This window comes from Suncus etruscus, chromosome 2 (genome assembly GCF_024139225.1).
Source record: "Suncus etruscus isolate mSunEtr1 chromosome 2, mSunEtr1.pri.cur, whole genome shotgun sequence".
Taxonomy (NCBI): domain Eukaryota; kingdom Metazoa; phylum Chordata; class Mammalia; order Eulipotyphla; family Soricidae; genus Suncus; species Suncus etruscus.
Genome location: NC_064849.1, coordinates 51349913 through 51376640, shown reverse-complemented (window position 1 = coordinate 51376640; position 26728 = coordinate 51349913). Strand labels below are relative to the sequence as shown.

Here is a 26728-nt window from a genome sequence, read left to right as displayed (position 1 = left end):
TTTATACTTTAATAATCTGTTGCAAGCATTTACTAATTTTATTCACTTTACTTCTCCATTTACTTATATATGTGCATAGGATAACTTACTATTTATAGTATGTGTAGACTAGAATAGGCATTTCCATTTTAGATTTGTTTTGATTACTAACTAGAAAGGGCTAGTAAAATGTTATTGTACCAAAATGTATTTTTATTCATAATTTAAGAAGTTTGTGTAAAAATGAAAATCTAAATAACTTTATAGAGAAAGCATAGTTATAAAGTTATTTTTATAGTTTATTATCCTCAAGAAGAGAATTTCTTAATCCTTATTTTGTACTTTATATAAAATAAATTTAGAAAAACTAATTTATAAATTTGTTTTATAAATTTTAAAATATTTTTATAAACTTACAAACGTAATTTTGTAATAATGGGTACATTAGTGTAGAATATGACTTCTTCAGTGCTTTATATAGTTGGAAGCTCCTATCTTCTTTAGTTGAAAATGTTTCCAATTTGTAGACATCAGCATTTCAAATAATTTGTACTTACCTATGTATTGTATAGACTTCATCTTCAAAACTGAAATAATTACTATGAAAAAATTTTTAACTTTTTTTGACAGCTTAAAGACTTTAGGGTTTTCCCTTCTATATTTAAATTCTTGATTACAATTAGAAGACATATCCATGAGATTAATTAGTGTGACACCTGCTTGATATGTAGAAGGAATAATTCTGTCCTTTTACAAGAGATTGATATACTACATTTATTTCATATGTCTTTTAGCAATCTCTGGATTTGAAACCCTGTTGAGAAGCATTGGAAATTTTGAACGTTCTTTTTAGAAGAATATTTAGACACAGTAATGAGTATATAGTATGAATAATTTTCTTCTCTCAATTCCATCTATGTCAGATAAGAATCCTTATTGTAGGCCTTATTTATATAGTTCTTCATTCTTCAGGTCGTTGTTTAGACTCTTTTTTAACTTAATATATCCCAAAGAACTACTGAACCAAATAAAATATTAAGTGTTCACCAAATACAAAACTCCATGATAACCGTACATGCAAATATTATTCTAATTCCTCAATGCATTTGAATGCAGATTACAATTTTATAACTTTTCAAAAAGAAACAAATAACAATGCATATATAATGCTTAGTTTAAATAAATCAATTAGCATTAAAGTATAAGAATTATACTCTCCCTCAAAAATTGAATCATTTTAGTGTAATCATCCATTTATGTCAGTGCTTCCCAAAGTGGATAATACCACTCCCCATGGGGAGTCCTAGAAAGTCCAGTATAAGTCTTGGGCGCAATTACGGGCCATTTTGTATTTGTTTGCTTTAAGAAGGTAGATCTCCAGGGGTTGCTAATCAGTGTGGTCCCCGCCCCAAAAAAACTGTTTGGTAATAATGCTCCCCTATCTACATTATTCTATAGAATTAGATAATAATATGTGAACATAGAAGATCATGAAAACTAAGGAAAAATGATCATGATAATTGGGTTTTTGAGACATTAATGCATTGAGAAAAATACAGCTTAAATGTATATAAAATATAAGGAAAACAGTAAAATTACATTTACACAAAAGTTATATGACATTATTAAGACATTTAAGGATTTATAACAATGATATTTGTAATTTATTATGGTTCTGAATATGTTCTAATTCAAAGGGATTGTTCAGAAAAAGAATACTTTCATTTGAAATATTCATTTTAATATTTTCTATGATTACTCATTCATGAGGAAGTAAAAGAGAAAAGATTTTCTTAGTGCTACAAGTACATTTGTTTCCAGAAACTCACAAATTGCTTAAGTTAAATCACAAAACATGATATAGTATTTCCACTGGGTGTGTCAAACTTGTCCTGCTGGCAGTTCCCAGTAGATAGTATTATAGACCTGTGACCATAGATTCAGCATAGTGCATGTAGTCATTGAGAAAGAGGATTATCATAAGAATGCTCACTGTCTTGGGATCATTCTGAGCTGTATTTGACCAATCAAGCCAGTGTTTCAGTGCTAAGGTCCAGAAGTACAACACAATAGTGACTGGGACCATGTTTGGAGGGGTCTCCATGTCATAACCAGTGAAACTCTGGCATTTTTGTGATGCAGTAAATGGAATCAAGCAATTTGAGCAAATGCAAGGAAGTTCCTTATTACTTGTACTATCCTCCTAGCCCTATTACTTCTTATGGTGTGATACTGAATTTTTAGTTCCTTAATAAACATGTAAGTTTGTTACAAGCACATTTTCAACTTCCCTACTTTTAAGACCATGTTTTTTAAAACATATTTCAGGTTTTCTGAATCTAAAATTATCAGTCTTATATCTTGAGTGTATTTCTATAATCATTGCTTTAAATTTCTTCCTAATCTAAAATAAATACTTTCCCTTATACTTTATAAAGAGGCAGTGGAAAAGTCTTAGAAAGCAACCTTAAGAGCCAAAAGATATTCCAAAACAGGAATCATCAGACTTTTTAAAAGGGAGGCCAGTTCATTGTTGTTCTGATTGTTGGAAGGCTGGACAATAGTTTTTAAAAATATATGAATAAGTTTCAATGCACACTGAACCTAGATTATTTTGAAGTAAAAAAGATAAACTAAGAACAAATACAATATTTAGAATTAAGAGCAAGTTAAATCAACAAACTTACAAGTATTTCAATGGTAACTATGGGCCTGCTTTTGCCTTATGAGATTGTCAGTGTCCAGTTCCTTATTGGTCACTGCTAGTCATAACAAATGATGCCAGTGTGCACCACTTAATCTAGATCTGGTTGGAGATTTAAAATGTTTCATTCTGGAAAAAAGTCTGTTCTCAGATATTAGTGCTGCCAAAGATGGTTGTCATGTTGAGTGCATAGTTCCTGAGATTAAAATGTCTTATTTTTAATATAACTAAAACCCAACTACAAACATGCTTGTAACCATGATGCTTAAATAAAGGTATTTATTTTAAAAAATGGAGTTATAAAAAAAAGATCAATGAAAGTCAATTTGTGATTTAAAAATATATCTTGGAGGAGAGAGATGCATAAAGAAATTAGGTCTGAGAGGAGGAATCAAGGGATCTAGAGAAGGGGGAGTCAAAGAGGGTGGCACACATCCACATCTACGAACTGCAGGTCTGGGATGAGTAAGCTGCTAAGCAGGACAGGAAGCAGTGGCAAACACCCAGTGGGCTGGATAGATTTTTCAGCAGGCCACATGTGGGCTGTGGGCCATAATTTGATGTTTTAAATTTCAAGTTTATGAAATTTCATAATTTCATGTTCTAAAACATGATAAGATATATGGTAGCAGTGGGGATAAAAGTAGGGTGGGAGGAATGAAGAGTTGAAAACTAGTGGTGGAAATTTTTTTGGCATTTTGGTAAGGGAGGCTACAGTAACTGCACATACCGTCAACACTAAATATTGTTATAACCATGTTACCTAATCTGTATTTTGGAAAAAAGAAAAATAAACAAAGAGAAACTAGAATTGTGACTTGTAACTACACCAGTGTATATTTTAGGGAGGTATTTATAATTATAAATTATATATATATTATATGTAATATAATTTCTATATATAAGTAAATTATTTATAATTTGGGGTTGGGGAATTGTATTAGGTTGCCCATACCTGGTCATGCATAGGGATCACTTTTGGCAGTTTCCAGGCCTTATGGGGTGCCAAGGAATAAAGCCAGGTCAGCCACATTGTAAGGCAGTACCCTATGACTGTGCTATTCCTCCAGCCCTAGAATTATCATTTTGCTTGTAGGTTATACATTTTTGTTCAACTAGAAGTAAGCATGAACAAAAACTAACCAGTAACCAGGAAAGTCATTAGGTGCAGTCACTAAACAGGATTGCAGCTTAGATACTGCTGGCATATCCTCTTAGAATAATTAAACAAAAATAAGTACTTAGTATTGTTGAAGAAACTTCTTTGTTTAAAAAGCTCTTTAACCACCTACAAGCTTTTCTTATCTAAGCATTAATGACATTTTTTTTCAAAAACATCCTCATATATGGGCCTGTCATACTAGAGTTTGTAAACCTGACAATTATTTCAGGTAGGCATTGCTTATTTCAAGGGCTAGAAAACCAGAACCACAGTTGATAATACAGATATAAAGCCAGTTTATATAATTGAACTTATATTAGCTGACTTAGAGAGATTCCTTTTTGAGCTCCTTTGAGTTAATTTACAAAGATTACATTTGTTCATTTGTTTGCTTTTGTTTTAGCCAACTTAACTTAGGTATAACTTATATACAATGAATTGCATCATGCATAGATTTACAGTTCAGTGCATTTCAGTGTGTTTGCCATAAGGAAGATATAGAGGATTTCAGTGACTCTCAGCCTATTTGTCCTGCTTTCTAATCTTATCGCCCATTGCTCCAGATAACCCCTGATCTAGCTTTTTGTCACTATAAATCCATTTGCCTTTTAGACTGTCATGTATATATAATCATATACTCTTTTGTGTTTTACGTTTTTCAGTATGATAGCTTTGTGTGATTCGATAAGTCACTCCTTTTTTAACTTCAGTAGAGGCTTACTTGATCCCAGATTGGCAGTGCTCAAGACTTACTCCTAGTTCTTGCTCAGTGATCACTTCTGATATTGCTAAGGGGATCAGATATGATAAGGGTGAACAAAGCAGTCAGACATGTAAAAGCAAGACTCGAGCCTTAACCCCTGTATTTGTCTCCAGCCTGGTAATTGGAATTTATTGAATTACATTAATATATACTATCTTCTTTAAGAATCTAAAAATAAATAAAATGTATGTAAAATTAAAAATCATGGCAAAATAACTTTAACAACTAAATGTGATAACATTGTTCTAAGTATTAAGAGAAAAATGATACAAGTAATTTCATGTTTGTTATAAGCTATAACAAGTTAGAATTTCTTTGACAATGAAAAGAATGTTAAAAAATGTATTCTTAGGAATTAATGGAGGCACACGGTACAATGAAGCGGACTGGAATAAACCGAGATAATACAGAATAAAGGCCTTAAATATGGTTTTAATAAAAACCAAATTAAGAAAATAAAGATGATAATAAAGATAAAAGTTATTATATAATTAAAAGTATTGAATGCCCCCAATTCAAAAACTTGAATGCTAATTTACCTTTTACGTAATACAACTCCGTTTGTTTTACAAGAACTACACTTAAATTATGATTATTTGAAAGTCAAGGATTGAGAAAATAATAATAAGTATTTTTAAATAAAACATTGTGGTAGGTATACCAATAACAAGTAAACTTGAAGCCAAGAAACCTTATTTAAAATAAAAGTTTGCTCCTTATAAATAACAAAATGGTAATACTAAACCTGTATGTGCACAATAGCAGGTAGCTAGAGAAAATATAAAGTGATAATTAACAGAAATAAGAATGGGAAAAAAAGAAATAAGAATGGGCAAATTTATATTCACAATCATATGTATAATTACAAGTAAATCTTAATATTCTTAATAATTCATGAAAGAATAAATCAAATTAAAATGCATATGGACTATTTGAACAATAGTTAATGATTCACTTTTTATCTGAACCAGCTATATCAGCTAAAACTAAAACAACAGTGGCAGAAAAGAGATGAAAGTTTCATTGCATTGTACATAGCAAGCCTTTCTAGATTGGACACTAAAAGCCTTCACAACCAAAGATAAAACGGTTAAGTTAACCTTCATGAAAATTTAAAATCTGAGAGCATATAAAGTAATATCAGAAGAGTAAAAGGGCAGCTTACAAAATAGAAGAAAATATTTGTAAGTCAGATACTTGTAAGGGATTTTACAACTTAAAGAACTCTTAAAACTGTGGGGCCTTGGGCCTGGAGAGATAGCACAGCGGCATTTGCCTTGCAAGCAGCTGATCCAGGACCTAAGGTGGTTGGTTCGAATCCCGGTGTCCCATATGGTCCCCCGTGCCTGCCAGGAGCTATTTCTGAGCAGGCAGCCAGGAGTAACCCTTGAGCACCACCGGGTGTGGCCCAAAATCAAAAAAAAAAAAAAATGTGGGGCCGATAGCATGGAGTAAGGCGTTTGCCTTTCATGCAGAAGATCATCGGTTCGAATCCCGGCATCCCATATGGTCCCCCATGCCTGCCAGGAGAAATTTCTGAGAATGGAGCCAGGAGTATCCCCTGAGCACTGCCGGGTGTAACTCGAAAACCACAAACGAACAAACAAAAACAAAAAATAATACTAAACATAGGAATCTAAAATGACCCAAATCAAAAAACAGTAAGAAAGTGATACAGGGGCCAGAGAGATAGCATGGAGGTAAGGCATTTGCCTTGCATGCAGAAGGACGGTGGTTTGAATCCCGGCATCCCATATGGTCCCCCGAGCCTGCCAGGAGGGATTTCTGAGCATGAAGCCAGGAGTAACACCTGAGCGCTGCCAGGTGTAACCCGAAAACCAAAAAAAAAAAAAAAATCGGTAAGAGACTTGAATAGACATTTTTCCAGAGAAGATAAATACAAATCACCTATAAGAATATAGAAAGAGGGCCAGGGCCAGAACAGTGGCACAAGTGGTAAGGCCTTGCCTGCGCTAGCCAAGGATGAACCGAGGTTCAAAACCCCCAGCTTCCCATATGGTCCCCCAAGCCAGGAGCCATTTCTGAGCTCATAGCCAAGAGTAACCCCTGAGCGTTACTGGGCATGGCCCCAAAACAAACAAAAGAATATGGAAAGGTATTTCACATCAAAAATCATTATGAAAGGGCAAGTCAAAACTACATTGATAGGGGCTGGAGAGATAGCACAGCACTAGGGCATTTGCCCTGCACACAGCTGATCCAGGACTGATGGATGGTATTTTGAGTTCCGGCATCCCATATGGTCCCCTGAACCTTCCAGGGCTGTTTCTGAGTGCAGAGCTAGGAATAACCCCCGAGTACCACCGGGTGTGATCCAAAAACAAACAAAAATCTACATTGATATACTACTTGACATCCTTTAGTGTGACTGGTATATAAAAAATGAAAATGCACAATGAAGATTTGGATAAATTAAAATCTTTGTGCAGCATTGACGGGGATGTAAATGATTCAGTCGTTGTGTAAAATAATACGGCATTCTTCAAAAACTCAATCCAGGCTGCAGTTAACTGCATGATTTTATCATTTCTCAGATCTGGCTTATACTCCATAGTGTATTTATACACTAAAGCTTCTTATGTCCTTATTCACTTGTTGTGATATATATATAGGTAAGGAAACAAATATGAAGAAGTCACCACAGAACTTTCTTCATTTGTGTGTGAAATATAAAGAAATAAAGAAAGGGATAAGATAACATCCAAAAGAAATGAACTATGACAATAAGTGGAGAGCAAGCTGGGATCTTGGAACAGTGAGGAGGAAGGATTGAAGTAGAATTAAAAGTATTGAGAGAAACTGTTGTAAATCACATTACTTCAAAATATACATAGGTAAATGCGTTGTTTTTTTCAAATAAATAGAAAATCATAAAAATTATGACTAATTGGGGCCGGCGAGATGGTAGAGGTAAGGTGTCTGCCTTGCAAGCCTAGCCAAGGAAGGACCGCGGTTTGATCCCCCGGCGTCCCATATGGTCCCCCCAAGCCAGGGGCAATTTCTGAGTGCTTAACCAGGAGTAACCCTTGAGCATCAAATGGGTGTGGCCCAAAAGAAACAAAAAAATTATGACTAATTGATATTTCTTTGGAAAATTACAGTTAAATTGCCATCTATTCGGCAGCTATTTTAAGTCCAAAAAGAAAAACAGATTTTTGTACATGATACAATATTAACCAGTCATCCCTCCAAATAAAGAACAAAAAGAGATCCTGAATAATTGTCCTTAGATGAGATTTTTAAAATAGTCAAAATCATATAGACAATGTAGAATGGTAAATGCTTGGAACAGAAAGAATAGAGAGTTATTATTTAATGAATATAACTTTTCAGTTACCCAAGACTATAAGTTTTATAAAGATGTGTGATAATGGTGGTTGATCGCACATTGTGAATTTAGTTATACTCACTGAATTGTATACAATTAAAAAAGACTAAGTTAATATTATTATTCTATCACCATAAAACAAATGGATGGTTTCTGGGAGGTAGGTTTATCCCTATTATGTCTTATATTTTCACTTCCAATAATAATGATTTTGAACTGTATGTTAAGTATAAGTCAGTGATGTTTAATAGCAAATTAAAGACATCAGGAATTTGTTTACTATTTTGAACACGTTGTAAGGGAAAAAGAGTAATATCAAGAAACATAAGGATAGATAGACTATCATACTAATGACTTAGATTCGAGTGCTAAAAATTGAGAAGAGTAAACGATGTGCTTAAGATTTTTTTCATCAGTTGTTGAAAGTACTTATATTTTGCATTGTGTTCGGAATTGTGTTAGAAACAGTTTTTATTAAGACTGAATGACTGAAAGATGACTTTCATACCAACAATGAATGGGTTATTTTTTTGACGTCTAGATCTTTCCTCTAATGTACTTTTTTATATGGGCTAATTCTCACTGGTAATACCACATTGTTCATTTGATTTACACTTCCCTAATGTTCATCTGTTTGACCATTGAGAAATGTCTGTTCAGCCTCTTCTCTGTATTTTTTTTATTAATTTAAGTATATAAGTGTATTTCTGTTTAATTCCACTTAAGGACATTTTCTGTCCTGTACTTTGAAGATATATATTTTATAACAGAGTTAACTTTTCATATACTGTCTGTAGCCAACAACAGTGATAGCCATTATAGGCAGATTTCTGAAGAGGCTATTATATTACCTCCCATTTCTATAGGTAAAACAAAAAATCGAATTATGATATGTTCAGAGAAACTGAAAAGTGAGCAACTAATTTCATTATAAAAGCCTCAATGTGATAGGTAAACAAGTTTCTACCATTCTGGGAGTGTTACATATAAGGTACGCATGACTTTTAACTGGTAAGACTTTTTCATTTTCTTTGTTAAGAAGAGTAGAAAATGAATGAAAACTTCCATACTTTACCTTTTTATAGTTGGTCCAATATCCAAGATAAAAGAGAAATGTCTCATTTATGCTGTAGAAGACATAAATAATTGATTTTTTGTTATTTTATAATTTTATTAAAACCCTCAAATTAAGATAAATTAAATCCACATTTTAAATTATTGAACCTATTGGAGCAACTGTGTTTGTTGCTATAATTTGGCTTATTACTTGATATTCTATGGAAAGTGTGATTTCCAATTGTTAGGAGAATCAATTCTATACCATAAGGAACCAACATATCTATTTATAAAATTTTCTTTTGGTTATTTGTGGCATTTTAGTTGCAGTCCTTGAGCTAAGAAATATACTTGAGATACCTAGAACCAGTCATGGTAATGATGTACTAATTCTGGAAATAAAAGGAATATATATGAGAAACAGATACTCAAACAATATATATGAGAAACAAATACTCAAAGAACTAGTAGAAGAAAACATAAGTTAAAGAAATACTACTTAATTGAGAATCTATAACAAGGACTATGAAAAGTAAATTTATTATGCACAATTATATATATATTTAAAAGTCATTTCTGGGTAAAGTATCCCTAATGGAGTAGAAAATTGAACTTTTTTTTACTGACTTAAAAAAATCAGTTATTTTCAAAAGAAAAAAATCCTGTTTGCTTTAAGGTCCCCACTTTTGGAAGGTGGAACAACTATTACTTTTTTAGGATGCTGTATCTAATCTAAATTCTGTTGATAGAAAAGAGTAAAGTTCTTCTGCTTGAAACAAAAAAATTGTTTTTTAACAAATAATTTTAAGAAAGTATCTAATTATAATTTTTCAGAGGTATCTTGTATTGTAGTCAAAAAGAAATTAAAGCATCTCAAGAGAAAAAGATTGTATTACTCAGCAGAAGCAGATATATCTTAAAATTTGTATGTAAATTTAAAAATTGTATATGAACTTAGATTTTCACTTCAATTTATATAATTAAGTGATATTTCAATTATGATAATAGTTCAGAAATTATTCTCAAAGTTAATGTAAGATAAACCCAAAATTCTATAATTAATCGATAAGAATAGAGGTGATTTTAAGTTTAATCATTTTTATTTTATTAATTTAATTACTTGTATATTAATTAAGAAATAATTTAAAACTGAAATTAGTGTCTTAAGTATAAGATAAAGGAGAATTATATTAGTTATTTTAAATAGATCTTTATATATAGCAGGGGTAGCGAACAAGTTCGACACAAAGAGCCAAAATTTTAAACTGTGAGAGTCATAGAGCCACACCACGCAGTGACCTGCCCAAACAGACAAACACACAAAAACATCTAATTTTAACAATAACATATTAAACACATTTTGCATTTTGCCATTTTGAATAAGGGTAAAAATCCTGCAGTGATAGTGAGGGTGTGCTGCGTCCTCCACACTAAGAACTAATGGCAAGATGCGACCCATGGGATCTATCATGCTGAGTGAAATAAGTCAGAGGGTGAGAGAGACACACAGAATAGTCTCACTCATCTATGGGTTTTAAGAAAAAGAAAAATCATTTTTGCAACAATCTTCAGAGACAATGAGAGGAAGGCTGGAACTTCCAGCTCACTTCATGAAGCTCACCACAAAGAGTGGTGAGTGCAGTTATAGAAATAATTACACAAAGAACTACCATAATCATGTGAATGAATGAGAAAACTGGAACGCTTGTCTTGAGTACAGGTGGGGGTGGGGTGGGATGGAGGGAGATTTGGGACATTGGTAGTAGGAATGTTGCACTGGTGAAGGGGGGTGTTCTTTACATGACTGAAACCTAATCACAATCATATTTGTAATCAGGATATTTAAATAAAGAAAAAATATTAAAAAAAGAATTATAAAAAAATAATAAAAAAATAAAAGAGGCAAAGAGCCGCATTCATTTTGCCCTGGAGTCGCATGTGGCTGGAGAGTCACGTATTCACCACCCTGCTATATAGGAAACAGGGGTATGCATGTTTGGTTAGTCTAAAATAAAAATTTACTATAATATTATTTATATTTATAAATTTTTATTTTGAGGAGTTGGGGAGATGGTATGGGGTTAAAATACTTGCCTTGCATTCTACCCAATCAGATTTGAATACCAACCAATAATAGTCAACCAAACATCAGAGGCCATTCATGAACACAGAGTCAGGAGTAGCTTATGAGCACTACTGAGCATGGTACCAAGCCCTGCCCATCCCCTAAATTTACTTTAAAAATATTCCTAGATATGGGGGCTGGAGCAGTGGCACAAGAGGTAAGGCATCTGCCTTGCAGGTTCTAGCCTAGAACAGACCACAGTTCAATCCCCAGGCATCTTATATAGTCCCCCAAGCCAGGAGCGATTTCTGAGTGCATAGCCAGGAGTAACCCCAGAGCATTACCGGATGTGCCCCCCCCCAAAAAAAAAGAAAAAAAGGAAGAAAAAGCAATTCCTAGATAAAATATCTTTATTTTAAATGTTTGTTTTCATTGAAAATGTTTAATAAGAAATTATATATCACATTGCTATAAATACAAAAAGAAAAGCTTGGGGATGACAAATGTACAAAGAATGCAGATGACTTAGGTGGAAACTATAATAGATAAATATATATTATAGAAAATGTGAAGCAAAGCATAGAAATTAAATCTGGGAAGATGTGAAAGACCAGACTGCAAGTAAGTTATGAGTCTGTCAGTGAGTAAAGTAAGAAGCTCATGCTGCAAAGTGAGAACACATTAGAAATAAGAAAATGCTGTTGTTTATCCCAAGTAACTAAATCATATATTAAAAACCTTTAAAATGAAACTTATGAGGAAAGTCAACTTGTGTCCTCCATTTGAAAGAAGCTCTGTATCTTACTGAGTACTATTCCAGCTTATGTCTAGGTATTTTTAAACTTTTAAAAAGCAATATTTAGGGCAGGAGCGATAGCACAGTAGTGGTTAGGTCATTTGCCTTCACATGGCCAATCCTAGTTCGATTCCTGGCATCCAGTATGGTCCCCTTAACCTGCCAGGAGTTATTCCTGAGCACAGAGCCAGGAGTAACCCCTGAGTGCCTCCAGGTGTGGCAAAAACAATATTTATAGGAATATGTTCCAGATAGATCAATGAGATATTTGCTATACTAATAGTGTTTCAGTCTTGTTTCCCCAGCCCAGAGGAGAAAAGATATAAATGTTCTTCTTTTAAACATGTTGATGACATCACATGCCACTGGGGGTTCACATTTGAATGTGGTTTAACACCAGTTACAGAGCTTTGGAATTGTAGCTTTAAATAGGTTTCTATTCTGCCTTTCCTGTTCACATCTCTGAAGATCTAATGATAGAAAAGCCCCTTTGCTTCAGTCGTAGCTTGTTGTGAATGATAAAACCTGGTGAGCTTGATAGATAGTAACTGCAACCTATTGGTCTCCATGGAGGACATGACCATTTGTTCTATCACTTGTGTGCTTTTCCAATATTCCTTTGTAGTGTAGAGGGAAACACGAGCTGCTCTGGTGTCAGAATAGGAGTTATTTTTCTTACTGTCACACTGCTGAGAACTTTGGCTTTCTCTTAGAATAGAGGGGGGGGGAAAGTGCATTCTATGGCATAATAAAGACTTTAAACATAAAAGCTAAGTTTATCTTTCCACATTTTCTAGATTCCATACATTAGTAGGTACTCTGTAAATTAAGGAAATTTTAATGTTGCAAATTTTCACAGAAGAGTGATTTTATAAATTATCTTTTAGGGTAGGACTAACTCCCAATTATTTTTAATTATATAAATGTTATAAATTCTAATTTAGGAGATAATTACAACGAATTTATTATGAGAGTCTTCTAGTTAGCATTTCCATAATAGAAATCCATAGGAGACATTTTGGATGAACTGATTTATTTACATCTTATTTAAAGTTCTCTCCCTATTACTTGTCCTATGCCTAACAGAGGCATTCAGAACTGATAATCGCTAGGCTTTTCTATTTAATGCTGGAAGAACAAGCTGCTTATGATGACCCAACAGAGACATGAGGAAGGTTTGTGAAAGGGGTGTATTCATCCAGCTCTAATCCTTGTTTTGATAAATGCAGTGTCTTTAAGTGTTCTCTAATTAGTGAATAGATATGGTTGTAAATTCTTTTAGACACCTTTTTTTGTAGGATAGAAATAGATGTGCGGCTTATTTAAATCTGTTTTGCTTTTCTTTTAAGTGAAATTATAATATATATATTAATAGAAAATAGTGGAGGTAATTTTAAACATAGAGTTATTGAGGTTTTTATTTTTAGTATCACAAATAAAATCTAACATTATGTATCATAAGACAATGTCTACAAAATTAAAGATCTTATTTTTTCCTGATTACTTGTGATTGTTTATTTGCTAGTCTCTTTGTATGCATGAAATAATGTGACTGCCATGGAATGAATTGGGGAAAGGAGTTGGTAAAATTGCTTCTACCAGTCACTTAGGAAATGTAAGCTAGGGAACAGGATAGTGATATTTAAGCATACCAAGAGGAAATATATTGCTTCAGTGAACTGAATACAAAACATGATCAGCAAAAACACCTGGAAATCAAAAAGAACATATTTTAGTTATGCTTCTCTTTTTCAAAGAACTTAAGTGCTTGGTATTATTGTTAGTACTAGAGAAGTTGGCAGTGACATTTGAAATATGATAAATCAAAGTCTGCTGAATGTCTGCTTCTACTTTTAGCACTTTTCTGATTCCCCTTTAGATATTGAATAATGGAAACTATCATAGAGTTAATGCAACTCTAATATACAACCTTCCTTGTAATAAATGCATTCTCGATTACTATGTAATGATAAAGCCATAGTTATTGAAACTGCCCAAGTTATTGAAATAGAGGGATAGGAGCTTTTTTTCTTTATCACCTGTATTATTAATTGAAGATAATTACTACAGAGCAGCTGGCTGTTGGTTTTAGAGGGCATCAATTGTTCTTCTCACCCAGCTGTTGACTAATAAGGATAGTCAACACATCTGTTTCAACAGCTGGTAATTAACCAAAGCCTAATTGCTGCAACTCTTTTAACATCCAATCTGTGAAAAAGAAGGGATGTAGAAGAATATTATTTACTTTGTGCCTTGCACTTTCTGAGACTAGTTTTTCTTTTCTCTCCCTTCACTTTTTTCCCCTTTACTTTGAACACCAATGCCTTTGTGTGAAGCATTGAATGGCAGGAGAACACAATATGGTAATCCAGAGCTTAACTTTTTCAGATCTTTGTTGGTGTTTCTTATTGCAACATTTCTTTGCTAACTTGCAAGATAAAATGGATCAAAAGCATTTTGAGGAGTTCCATACAACAGATAAAATCCTCAGCAGTGTGCAAGGCTGCATTGCTCTTGTCTGCAGTATCCAAAAGGAAACAGGGAATTCTCTTTTTTTTATGATTTCTATATGCTTAGAACACCTTTCAAATAATTCACACACTCATAGAAGATATTTTAAGTTTTGCTCTAGATAATCATAAATGAAATCAAATTTAGCAGCACTTGTGCTTGGTTGAAACTGGATTACAATCCCTTCAAAAATGGGATTGCTTTTTAAATGCTTATATGTAAAAGTTAAGAAAATCTTCAATTATTAACTCTCTTGGCATGTTTTTTTAAATATACTCTGGTCTCTTTAAAATCGTTCTCAACTCAGAGAATTCTCTTTTTTTTTTTTCCTACATTCTTTGTAATAAGCGTGAAATTTGCTGGCTCAATCTTAGGAAACAATGAACTATTTCAAAAATTAGACTTATAAAATAGTATTCTTCTATTTGAATACCTTTAATATTTTTATTACTCAGAAGCAATTTAGTAAAAATATATTTTAAAAAACATTGTTTCTAAGGTTTTGTATTTTGAAAAGGTGGGAAATTATACCCCCAAAAGATACATAATCTTGAAAACCAACATTAATTCCATTAAAAATGTATAAGAAAGTTTTCTATTTAGTATTTTATCATAATTTTGCTATAATAAACATTCGTTATATTTTTAAAATCTTGTCTCTTATTTTTAAACTTTCTATATAATATAAAACTCATGAAGTTGTTTTTCTTTAACATAGAACATATTCCAGTAATTGTCACTTTTTAAAAATTTCTTTAGTTTTTAACTGATCTGTGTAGCTAATAAGTAATTCTTTGCTTTATTATATACCATATAATCCTACTGATTTTTATTTTAATACATTTATTAAAATTTAGATTAATATTAGAATTAACTTTTATATATAGCGATCTTGGTTCTTATTAAATAAGACTATCTGAAAAGTCTGTAGCTAAAGTGTTACTCAGGTTCACCTGATTAAACTTGCTTCACTAACTTTTCACTTGGCATTATTTCCATGCAGGCAGTTCTTTAATTGTTGTTAGCTATGTTGAAAGGTATAGAAGAAATTTTACCCAACTGCTTGCTATGGACTGAATTGCAGATTGCATAATTTCAAAAAATTTTTGCTGGCAAGACAAGTTTACTTCAGCAGGTGTTCAAGTGATGAAGTGTATTATAGATGTAGTGAAAAAACATACACGATCCTGAACAAATAAACAAAATACTGCTGACTAAAATTCTAACTAAATAGAAGTGCACTGGCATGTAGAGAAATGTTTACCACTAGAGGTAAAGGAGGGAGAATATTGTCATTTTGGGAAATGTTTGCTTCTTGAGTTTAAATAAGAATTTAATTTTCTCTGTGTGCTCATGTTCTTAGGTAGTACTAGAGAAAGCAAGCTTAGTGAAAGGAATTCATCATGCCAAGAGAAAGGAAAAAGCCTTTAGGAGGCTGGGGGAGAGCACAAACACATTCTAGTCAATGACTAAGTGTTTTCTTCCATATAAGTTTTCCTGGGGAAATAACCTCAGAAGCAAGTTGTAGAGTAGACATAAACTCAATAATTTAATCAGTAATCACTGAAGACTGCAAACACTGCATGATTAACCTCTATCTAGATGTAAAAAGAGACAGATACCATTAAATAATGTCTAGATTATTAGTGAAGCCAATAGGCTAGGTTTTAGATATATCAATATAAAATGCTTTCATAGTTATAGATAAGAATTCTAGGGGAGGGCCCGGAGAGATAGCACACCAGCGTTTGCCTTGCAAGCAGCCGATCCAGGACCAAAAGTGGTTGGTTCGAATCCCGGTGTCCCATATGGTCCCCCGTCCCCGTGCCTGCCAGGAGCTATTTCTGAGCAGACAGCCAGGAGTAACCCCTGAGCACCGCCAGGCGTGGCCCAAAAACCAAAAAAAAAAAAAAAGAATTCTAGGGGAGATACATTGAACTGGATATAACCACCACCAAAAATAAGGTCACGATCATATTTTCTGAGATAGATTTCATTCAAAGGGAAAAAATTAAACTCCACTGTCCAAATTAATTGACCAAGAAGTAGCTCAGGGAAAATATATTAAGGCTGGGACAGGGGTGGAGGGAGGACAACATTGGTGGTGGAAATGCCCCTGATTCAATGTCATTATGTACCTGAAATCCTACTGTGAATGATTTACAATCCACTTTGGTCAAAATAAAAAATTATTAATATAAAAAGTAAAATAAGACAGTCTTCAAATTAAATGGGGGAAATGGAGAAAAGCTAGAAATTTGAGTAAACTATGCCCCTCTCAAGTTGTAATTGTTAAGTAAGATAAAAGTGGTTTCTTTACAATATTCTTAGCAAATAATGTTCAGTGATGTGAATAGTATAGCTTTTGTACAACAATTTAAGTTACTAAGTAACATTCAAGGTAAAATATATTATTTCTTTGTGTGTGTGTGTGTGTGTGTGTGTGTGTGTGTGTGTGTGTGTGTGTGTGTTGGGTAGAGTCACTTTGGACTTTGCATTTAAGAATTACTCCTGGTGGGTTCAGGGTGTATCATGGGATACCAAGGATAAAAATCAGGGTCTAGGCCATGCAGAGAAAATGATCTACCCACTGTACTATCATTAGTCTCATGTCATTTATTTCTAATGTAGTAGTAACAAAAAATGATTTTACTTAGATGGAATTTTTCAAGACAGATATAGTTTAAAAATAATGAAACATGAAAATATAAGGCTAACTTAACTAACATCATCTAATCTTTTTTTTCTCTAGTCACTTAAGTAAAATAATTTGGGGGGTTATTTAGTATAGAATTTTAAGAAAATTTAACTATATTCTATCATATCTATTTTGAAAGTTACTAAGAAAATGTAAATGTTTCCATCACAGGAAAAATGTAACTGAATAAGGAAATATTTTAGCTGTACTTGCTGTTGGTAATAATTTTTGGAACATACACAGACTAAATCTTCATGTTGTATACCTGAAACATAATTTTACATGTCAAAAAAGAAAACATAAAAGGAGGTAGACATTTCTGGGAAATGGTGGAATAATAGCCAACAGGTAGAATTCTTTCTTGAAGAACAAGCAAAAACACCTAAAAATGACAGAAAAGTTCACCAATTCATAATCTGACTTGCCTATGAGACATGTGTATACATGCTAAACTATCTGGCTACTGTGCATGGAATTGGATATGGTGGAATTAGTTGATTGGTAAAGGAATCCACAATGAAGCACATGCCAAATGTCATTTCTGCTGTCACCTGTTTATGCTTGCTTGTGACAGAGACTAAGGAAATTTTAGTGTAAAACATTGGTGAACTTCCAGATTATCATGAAAGATTGCACACAACAACACAATACAAAAAATACCCTCAGCACCCCTATGTTTATCACAGCACTATTTACAATAGCCAGAAAGTGGTATATCTACACAGTGGAATACTACAAAGCCATTAAAAATGAAGTCATTAAATTTACTTATAGATGATGGATTATCGTGCTGAGTGAAATTAGCCAAAGGGAAAGGGATAGTCATAGAGTAATCTCACTCATTTGTGGGATATAAGGAAACAAGAGATAGTATGCTAACATTATCCAGAGACAAGAGAGATCCAGCTAGGAAGTCCAGCCCAGAGTAGAAAGCTATCCACAAAGAGCAGTGAGTACAGTTAAAGTAGAGAAGGGTCTATCAGGACAATGATACTTGGAATTGGTTGTACTGGACAAGAACTTGGTGCTGAATAGGGAGAAAACATGTTTTATTCAGTGCACCCCTCCAGTGACAGTAGTACAGACCATAGTATTGAGAGACAGAGAGAGAGAAATAAATTGCCTGCCCTAGAGATAGGCAGGAGTAGGGGTAAGGGATTGGAAGGAAATGATAGACATCGTGGAAGGGTGCATTGGTAAAAGATGGTGTACATTGTATGACTGAAACCTTACAATGAACAATTTTGTAACCATGATGCTTAAATAAAGCAATAACAACAATAATCAAGACTGCACTGCTGGGGCCGGGTAGGTGGCGCTGGAGGTAAGGTGTCTGTCTGCCTTGCAAGCGCTAGCCAAGGAAGGACCGCGGTTCGATCCCCCGGCGTCCCATATGGTCCCCCCAAGCCAGGGGCGATTTCTGAGCACATAGCCAGGAGTAACCCCTGAGCGTCAAACGGGTGTGGCCCAAACAAAAACCAAAAAAAAAAAAAAAAAAAAGACTGCACTGCTGCAAAAACTAAGCTGTAGAACAACAACAACAACAAAAAAATCTGAGTCTGGATATTTTATGTTGATAGAAACAAGATTGAATGAGTCCTCACCCTCTATTGTCCCAGGGCATGAAACAAACAACAGTATATATCTAGTTTCAATAATCTTTGGGTTTTAAGAAAATTTAAAGACATTATTGTAATAATTCCCAGAGACTATAAAGATGAGGGCTAGAAGGACCAACTCAAGATATCAAGCATCCCACAAAGAGTGGTTAATGCAATTAGAGAAATAACTACACTAGCAACTTTCATGACAATGTTAATAAGTGATTGAAGTAGAATTCCTGTCTTGAATACAGGCAAGGGTTGGGATATGAGGGAGATGGGGGCCATTGGTAGTGGGAATATTGCACTGTGAAGGAGGTGTTTTTTTTAGGACCGAAAACCAACTACAAACATGTTTGTAATCATGGGTCTTAAATAAAGATATTATTCTTTTAAAAAGATCTTATTTAATTGACTGATGACACCATCATGGAAAAAAACTATTTTAGTTATAAGTTTAATGTAATGCATATGGTAATTGTAAAGAAAATTGTTCTGCAGAAAAATTTGGAGAAAATTTATGAAGAATTTGAGAATCACTAGTCTAAATTTTTGTCTGAAGAAAAAAGGCAGATAAATATTTTATAAAAGTATAAGATATTTTATTCTTCTTAAAATCCATAATTTTCAGAGACAAAAGCTGGAAGTTACAGCTCATTTCATGAACATCACCACAAAGAGTGATGAGTTTAGTTAGAGAAATAACTACATTGCGAACTATCCTAACAATGAGAATGTATGAGGGAAATAGAAAACCTATCTAGAGTACAGGTGGGGGCGGGGTGGGGAGGAGGAATATTTGGGACATTGGTTGTGGGAATGTTGCACTGGTGATGGGGGGTGTCCTCTAATATGACTGAAATCCAACCACAATCATGCTTGTAACCAAGGTGTTTAAATAAAATATTATTTAAAAATATATAAGAAATTTTAAAAACCTATTAGAAAGCAAAAAATAGAACAATTTTCTAATTTCTATAGAGCTCTAGACTTCTCTATCTTTAATCACCTTAAATATGAACAGTCAAACTTAACAACTAAAAGACAGAGTTCTGAGGTAACCTGCATAAAATCTGGAAGTGCAGTACCCAGGTAATACAGCATCTTCAGGCCCTCACATTGAGTTGCCAACTGGCTGTCCAAGAATCACTGGTTGGGTACTCAAACCCTCTAAGCAGTTTTGGAGGCCTGTCTTCCCATTCTACCTTCACCCCCACCAAAAAGAAAATAAAAGGCCAGTTGTTTTGTTCTTTTTAAGAAAAACAGGATTCATCTATGAATCTCACATCAGATGTAAAGACAAGTGTAGACAGGCTGGAATAAGGTTTTCCAAGAAAATGTCTTGCAGAGAAAAGGGCAGGAAGTGCTTTTGTCATATCTACTAAGTAGACTTTTAACTTTACAAAGAGTCAAAGATGGATGTTATATAATATATAGGTTGAAAGAACTCCAAGAGAATGAAGCATTTATCAATATTTCTATATATATCACCAATTATTAACAGAACTCAGATGGTACATTAACAGAGTTAGAGAAATAGTTCAATCGACTTTATACTTTTCATGCAGGAGTTTCAGGTTTGATCCGTAGCACCACATGGGCCCACAAGTACCACCAGAACCAATCCCCAAGTAAAGAGCCAGGAATAGCCCCTGAACATCACCAGATTTGGCCTTAGAACAAAAACATACATTGACAGTAACAATGCATAAAGGAGCTCTGGGTTTACAGTAATAGAAAAATCATTCAGATTAATAAATGAAGTAATTAGTGATTAGGACTTAATAAATAATACAGAAATATTATTCCTCAAATAATGTATCAATATTGTTCTCAAGTATATATAATTAATTCTTAACAGTAGGTTATATGTTGGGTCACAAAATAAACCCTAATAAACATCTGAAGTCTGAAATCTTACCAAGGGCTGGAAAGATAGTGTTGGGCTTAAGAAGCTTGCTTTGCATGTGGCTAATCGCCATACAATATATGGCATCCCCAGGAGTAATCTATAAGATGGAGTTCAGAGTAATCTCTGAGTACTACCTAATGTGTTTCAAATATAAACAGATCATTTCAAGCATATTTTTTAATCACAGTGGTGTATGACTAGAAAACTATATGACTATACACCAAAACAGAATATCAAATTTGCATAGACTAACCACTGTGTTTCTGAATTACTCTTGAATCAACAATGAAGTGAAAGTATAATTAAAAAATTAATTGATAAATAATGAAAAACAATTTATTAGATTTTACAGTATGAAACAAACTTTTTTATAATAAGCGAATAGCTCATTGCAGTATAGGAACACACCAGTAGACAAAGAAAGCTTCAAAATGTAAATCTAAAATAATACCTGAAAAAACTAGATGAAAACAAACAGAACCAGAAGTCAGCAGAAGAAAGGAAATAACCAAATTAAAGTGGAGAAGTTGGAAATAGGGATTAAGGGCATAAATATAACTCATACTTGAATGTTTGAATTCCCTTGATTAATGTTTAGCACCTTAGTCTGCCCATAGCATTGCAGTATCAGCCCGAGCACCAAAGTGTTAAGTCAACATTGTAGAACTGAGTGTTGCTGGAAGTGAGCCCATTTAAGAAAAAAATAAGGGGGCCTGGAGATATAGCACAGTGGTATTTGCCTTGCAAGCAGCCGATCCAGGACAAAAGGTAGTTGGTTGGAATCCCGGCATCCCATATGGTCCCCAGTGCCTGCCAGGAGCTATTTCTGAGCAGACAGCCAGGAGTAACCCCTGAGCAACGCCGGGGGTGGCCCAAAAAATAAAAATAAAAATAAGGAGAGATAAAACAACAATAAGGCATTTGCCTTGCATGCAGCTGATCTGGGGTGGAATCCCAGCATCCCAAATGGTCCCCCATACCTGCCAGAAGTGATTTCTGAGCACAGAAACTCCTGAGTGCTGCAGGATGTGAACCAAAACAAAACAAAAAAAGAGCTAAGAAAAAAAATAGAGAAACCAAGGAAACAAGCAAAAATTGTAATAAATAGGTCATTGAAACCAAGATTTGATTCCTTTTCTTTATGTATATAAAATATTTATGCACCATGATTACAAGTGTGATTATAGTTGGATTGCAGTCATAAACAGAACACCCCCCTTACCAGTGCAACATTCCCACCACCAATATCCCCCCTCCCTTCTTCTGAACCCCTGCCTGTGTTTGAGGCAGGCATTCTACTTCTCTCACTTATCTAGATCATCATGATAGTTGCTGGTGTTGTTATTTCCCTAACTGCACTCACCACTCTTTGTAGTGAGCTTCAGATTGTGAGCTGGTTCTTCCGGCCCACATTTCTATTTTCTCTAGGCATTACAGTAATGTTCTTCATTTTTCTTAAAACCCATAGATGAGTGAGACTATTCTGCTTCTCTCTCCCTCTGACTTATTTCAATTTGCATGCATGAGGACTGAGTTCATTCTCTAACATTGCTTAGTTCCCAAGCAGTTTCAAAAGACACCTCCACCAAATGTTGTACAAAAATCATTACAACAGATATTCAATAGAGAAAACTCTCATAAAAAGAATCTGAGTAGGGACCAGAGAGATAGCACAGCGGTAGCACATTTGCCTTGCAAGTGTCCAACTGGGATGGATCCTGGTTTGACTCCTGGCACCCTGTATGGTCCCCCGAGCCTACCAGGGGTGATTTCTGAGAGCATATCCAGAAAAAACAAATAATAATAATAATAATAATCTGAATAAAAAATAAAATTTCAAATTAAATTGATACTACAGTTATATTAAAAATTAAAATATTACTTTGATTATTATACAAGTATTATGGAAAAACTAGAGAAATATGGATCAATCTTTTTAATGAATACAGCTTTCAAAGAGTGGCCAAAGAAAAAGAACATAGCTTGAGGAGGTTGGTAACTAGTAAAGAAATAAAATAATCAAAAAAAATTTAAGAACAAAAGCTCACACTGTTTGAGAGATAGTACAGTGGATAATACTCTTGCTTTGCATGCAGCCAACTCAGATCCAATCCCTAACACCTCATATGGCTACCCAAGCCTGCCAGGACTGATCCCTGGGTACAGAGCCTGGAGTAAACTCTTAGCATCACCATTGTGTCACTCCCAACTTAAAAGAACAAAAGGTTAGAACAAGATGGCTTCATGAATGAATTAAGAGCTTCTCCTGCTCAAATTCCTCCCCAAAGTTGAAGTATGAAGTGGCAGAGCACACACAAGCTCATTCCTTGAAGCCAGTATTACTCTGATTGTCAAGCGAGTAGTAAAGTATAGCACTTAGAAAACTATGGATTTATAATCTCTAACCAGCATAGACATAAAAAAAATCTAAACATGATCTTTGCAATGTTCCAGTAGCACATCAAGAGACTGAATCATTATACCAAGTGGGGTTCATCCTAGGGATGCAAGTTCAACATGTACAAATCAATAAACCACACTGCATAAAGAAAAAAGAAGAGAAAAATCACAGTGATTTTATCAGTATACAAGAAAACATTTGATAGAATTCAATATCTATGAATGATTTTTTTTTTTTGGTGGCACAGTCAGCAGTACTCAGGGCTTACTCTTAGCTCTGCACCCAGGGATCACCTTTAGCAGGCTCCAGGTACCATATGGGACACCAAGGATTGGAAACTGTGTTGGCCATATGCAAGACAAATACCCTGCCTGCTGTAATATAAGACTCTAGCCCCTCCATAAATTTTTAACACTCAATAAATCAAAAATAGAAAAACTACCTCAGCATATCCACAAATAAAATACTCAGTAGTGAAAAATCAAAATCTTTGCTTCTAAGGTAAGAAACAAGTTGAGGTGGTTTTCATAATGATTTTTGTACATCAGTTTTAGTCACAGCCTGAGCAATTAGACAATATGCACATAAAGATATGTGAATGTACATAGATATATAATCATTCCAAATAGGAAAATAAAGCAAAATATCACTAGTTGTGGATAACATAACATAACATACATGGTATACCCTAAGAATGTCACCAGAGAAAATACTAATGATAATATTTATTTTATTTATAAATAAATTTCATATTAAAATGTAAAATAATATTTTAGTACAGTAATTTGACAGGATACAAGATCATAATACATATATCTGTTGCATTTATATGCAGTTAGTTTGGAAGGGAGATTAAAAAACGATTTCACTTGCAATTACATCCAATTTGTAAGAAAAGATTGATTTTCATTTTAAAAGAAGCTTGATAGGCTTTAACAAAGGAGAAATTTTAATCTACAAAATTAGACTATTGAGAATAATTAAGAAAGAATTGAAAATTTGGATCAAATGCTTACTAATATTGCTGAATTCATGACTTACAAGAATTATTTTCTTACAAATTATTAAGACATACTAGTGTAATATATAAGTGAGCAATAGATGTATAAAACACTTCTATTTTAGTAATGGAAAATTATAGACACATGCAGTAGTTTTGATCTTTACATAAATTTTATGAAAAAAGTTATGAAGTAAACTAAGGAATTGTCCTGCCAGGGTTAGAAAATTTTACAAAGTTTTTTTGTTTGTTTGTTTGGGTTTTTGGGGGCTTTGGGGGGGGTGTTTTTTTGTTTTTTGTTTTGGTTTTGGTTTTGGTTTTTGGATCACACCAGGCAGCGCTCAGGAGTTCCTCCTGGCTTTACAGTCAGAATTTGCTCCTGGCAGACTCAGGGGACCATATGGGATGACAGGATTCGAACCACTGTCCTTCCATATGCAAGGCAAATGCCCTACCTCCATGCTCTCTCTCTGGCCCCAAAAAGTGATTTTTAATGTCAAATGTTATGATCCTTGATTTAACATGTCACATTCTAGAATTTTAACTAAGTCATTTTCAAGCCTTCTAAAATTTACTTACAATTAGTTATCACATTTTATCACTATTTATCATACTATTAAAATGTAACTGAAATTAGAAGACAAGCATTCATAGTAAAAAGTAAAGAAAGCACATACAAAAATATTCTTACATAAAAATACCAATTTTCCTGTGATTGGGATTTGAAAGTTTGCTTGTTATACCTATTATGCTGAAATCTCCTTCAGCTTTTCTAAAAGTCCCATAAGAGTGATAATTTGAAAGTGCTAATTCCTTGTGCATTGGTGAAGGACATTGTACATTGTATAATTGAGACTCCAATATGGAAAAAAAAAAGAACAGTTATTTAGTTGTATAGATGGTTTTGATAACCTTCTCAAAAGGGTTCTAACTGCCTGGCATAAAACTTTAATTTTCTACTTTAAGATACCCTAGCAAATTTTATACTTTCATAAAATATAACTTGAGTAGTTAGAGAAATAAAAAGAATGATTCAAGAACTGAAGAGCAGGATTGGTGATGCCAATCTTATCTTCTGATTGCGAATTCTGGAATCACTCCACCATGCTAGTCTCAGCATATATAATTTTAACAAATCCTGTCTCTCTGCCCAGACTTCAGGAGGAATCCTTGAGTGGAGAAATCTACAAATTTAATTATATACCTGATTTTAAGTGACTCTCACAAATCTCCTTTGTACATCATCACTGCCCTTCAATTATGTATTTTCCTAGTTAGTACAATCTTCCTGACTCGTAAAGCTTCCTTTTTTCATCACAACGCCAACTTCACCATTTTTAGCAGATAAATTTGCTAAGTAATAAAGATACTGTTACTTTATAAAAAGTGCTAATTCCTATTAAAGTATTACTCTGAACCCTATTGAAACACTTCAAACATTTTAAATTTTGTTTTTTGTTTGTTGGTTTGTTTTTTGGGTCACACTCGGCAGTGCTCATGGGCAGTGCTCATGGGTTAGTCCTGGCTCTACACTCAGAAATTGCTCCTGACAGACTCGGGGGACTATATGGGATGCAGGGATCGAACCTGGGTCCATCCCGGGTTAGCTACATCCAAGGCTAAAACGCCCTACTGTGCTCGGCCCTAAAATTTGAATATTATAAGGAAGGAGGACCAATGTTTCCTGAATGAAATATCTCTAACATTCAGTTGCTGCTATTCTCCCCAAGATATTTTTGTTCTTGCAGAAAAGGAAGTGAAAAGGTTAAATCATATCTCTAAGAATCAAGTTGTAATCTTTTGTATTTTTATGTTAAATATCAAAGATGGCCTGACAGCATATTTAGAATGTTCTGAGATTTGCTATTAATAAAGTTAAAAGAAAATCTAAGGTGCTAGGGCAGTTTAACTGCATTGAATTTGTATGTGAAATATCCATTGTGATTATCTTTACTAGATACTGCTCTCAATCATGTTCCACAGTCTGAATTCTGTGTATAAAGTTAAACATTGCAGAGGGCATATATCTGATGATACAGATGACTAAGGCTGAAGTTTAATATTGGGCAAAGTAGGTAAATTTAATATGTTGTAGTAAATTAAGAAACTTATTAATTTCTGTGTTTTTAAATTACTATGAATTTAACCTTCCCAGTTGTACAATAGTACTGTATGGCCAAATAACAAAGTGATCTTCAATTTCGTTTTTTTTTTTTTTGTTCTTCAATTACTTAATATATTAATTATTTTTAGGCAAAGTTGTTAGCTATGCAACAAGCCAAGGAAACTGCAGTTCAACAGTACAAAAAGCTGGAAGAAGAAATCCAGACACTTCGAGTTTATTACAGGTAACTTTACTTTTTAAGTCTGTGTTTAAATAGGTATTAGGAAATAGTAAGTCAGGAAATACTTGAGTGAAATTAAGCAGATACACTTAGAACATTTTATAACTTTTAAATGATTGAGGCAAAAAGTATTCACTGTGATTTTTTTCTTTTTGTTTTGATAAAGCTTAAGTATAGACTCCCATCAGAATTTCAGAATTTTCATGACTCATAGGAAGTCATCTAAATGGAGCCGTTAGCCTTTGAATTGTTTGCTCCTCCAACTACTACCTCTACAATGATTATGTGTGTGCGTTTTAACTATATCCATTATTATTTATTTTTTTATTTTTGGTTTGAGGGCCACAATGAGCAGTGCTCAGGGTTACTCATGGCAGGCTCAGGGG

The 26728-nt window shown here is 33.8% G+C and overlaps 1 protein-coding gene across 1 annotated transcript in view; it reads left to right on the top strand.

Annotated features, from left to right (window-relative positions):
- The window catches only part of MIPOL1 (mirror-image polydactyly 1), a 251632-nt gene that overhangs the window by 118089 nt on the left and 106815 nt on the right, over positions 1 to 26728 (top strand). Inside the window, exon 10 of the mRNA XM_049766979.1 lies at positions 26251 to 26345. Coding sequence (XP_049622936.1) covers positions 26251 to 26345 — 95 coding nt within the window. The remainder of the gene's footprint in view (positions 1 to 26250; positions 26346 to 26728) is intronic.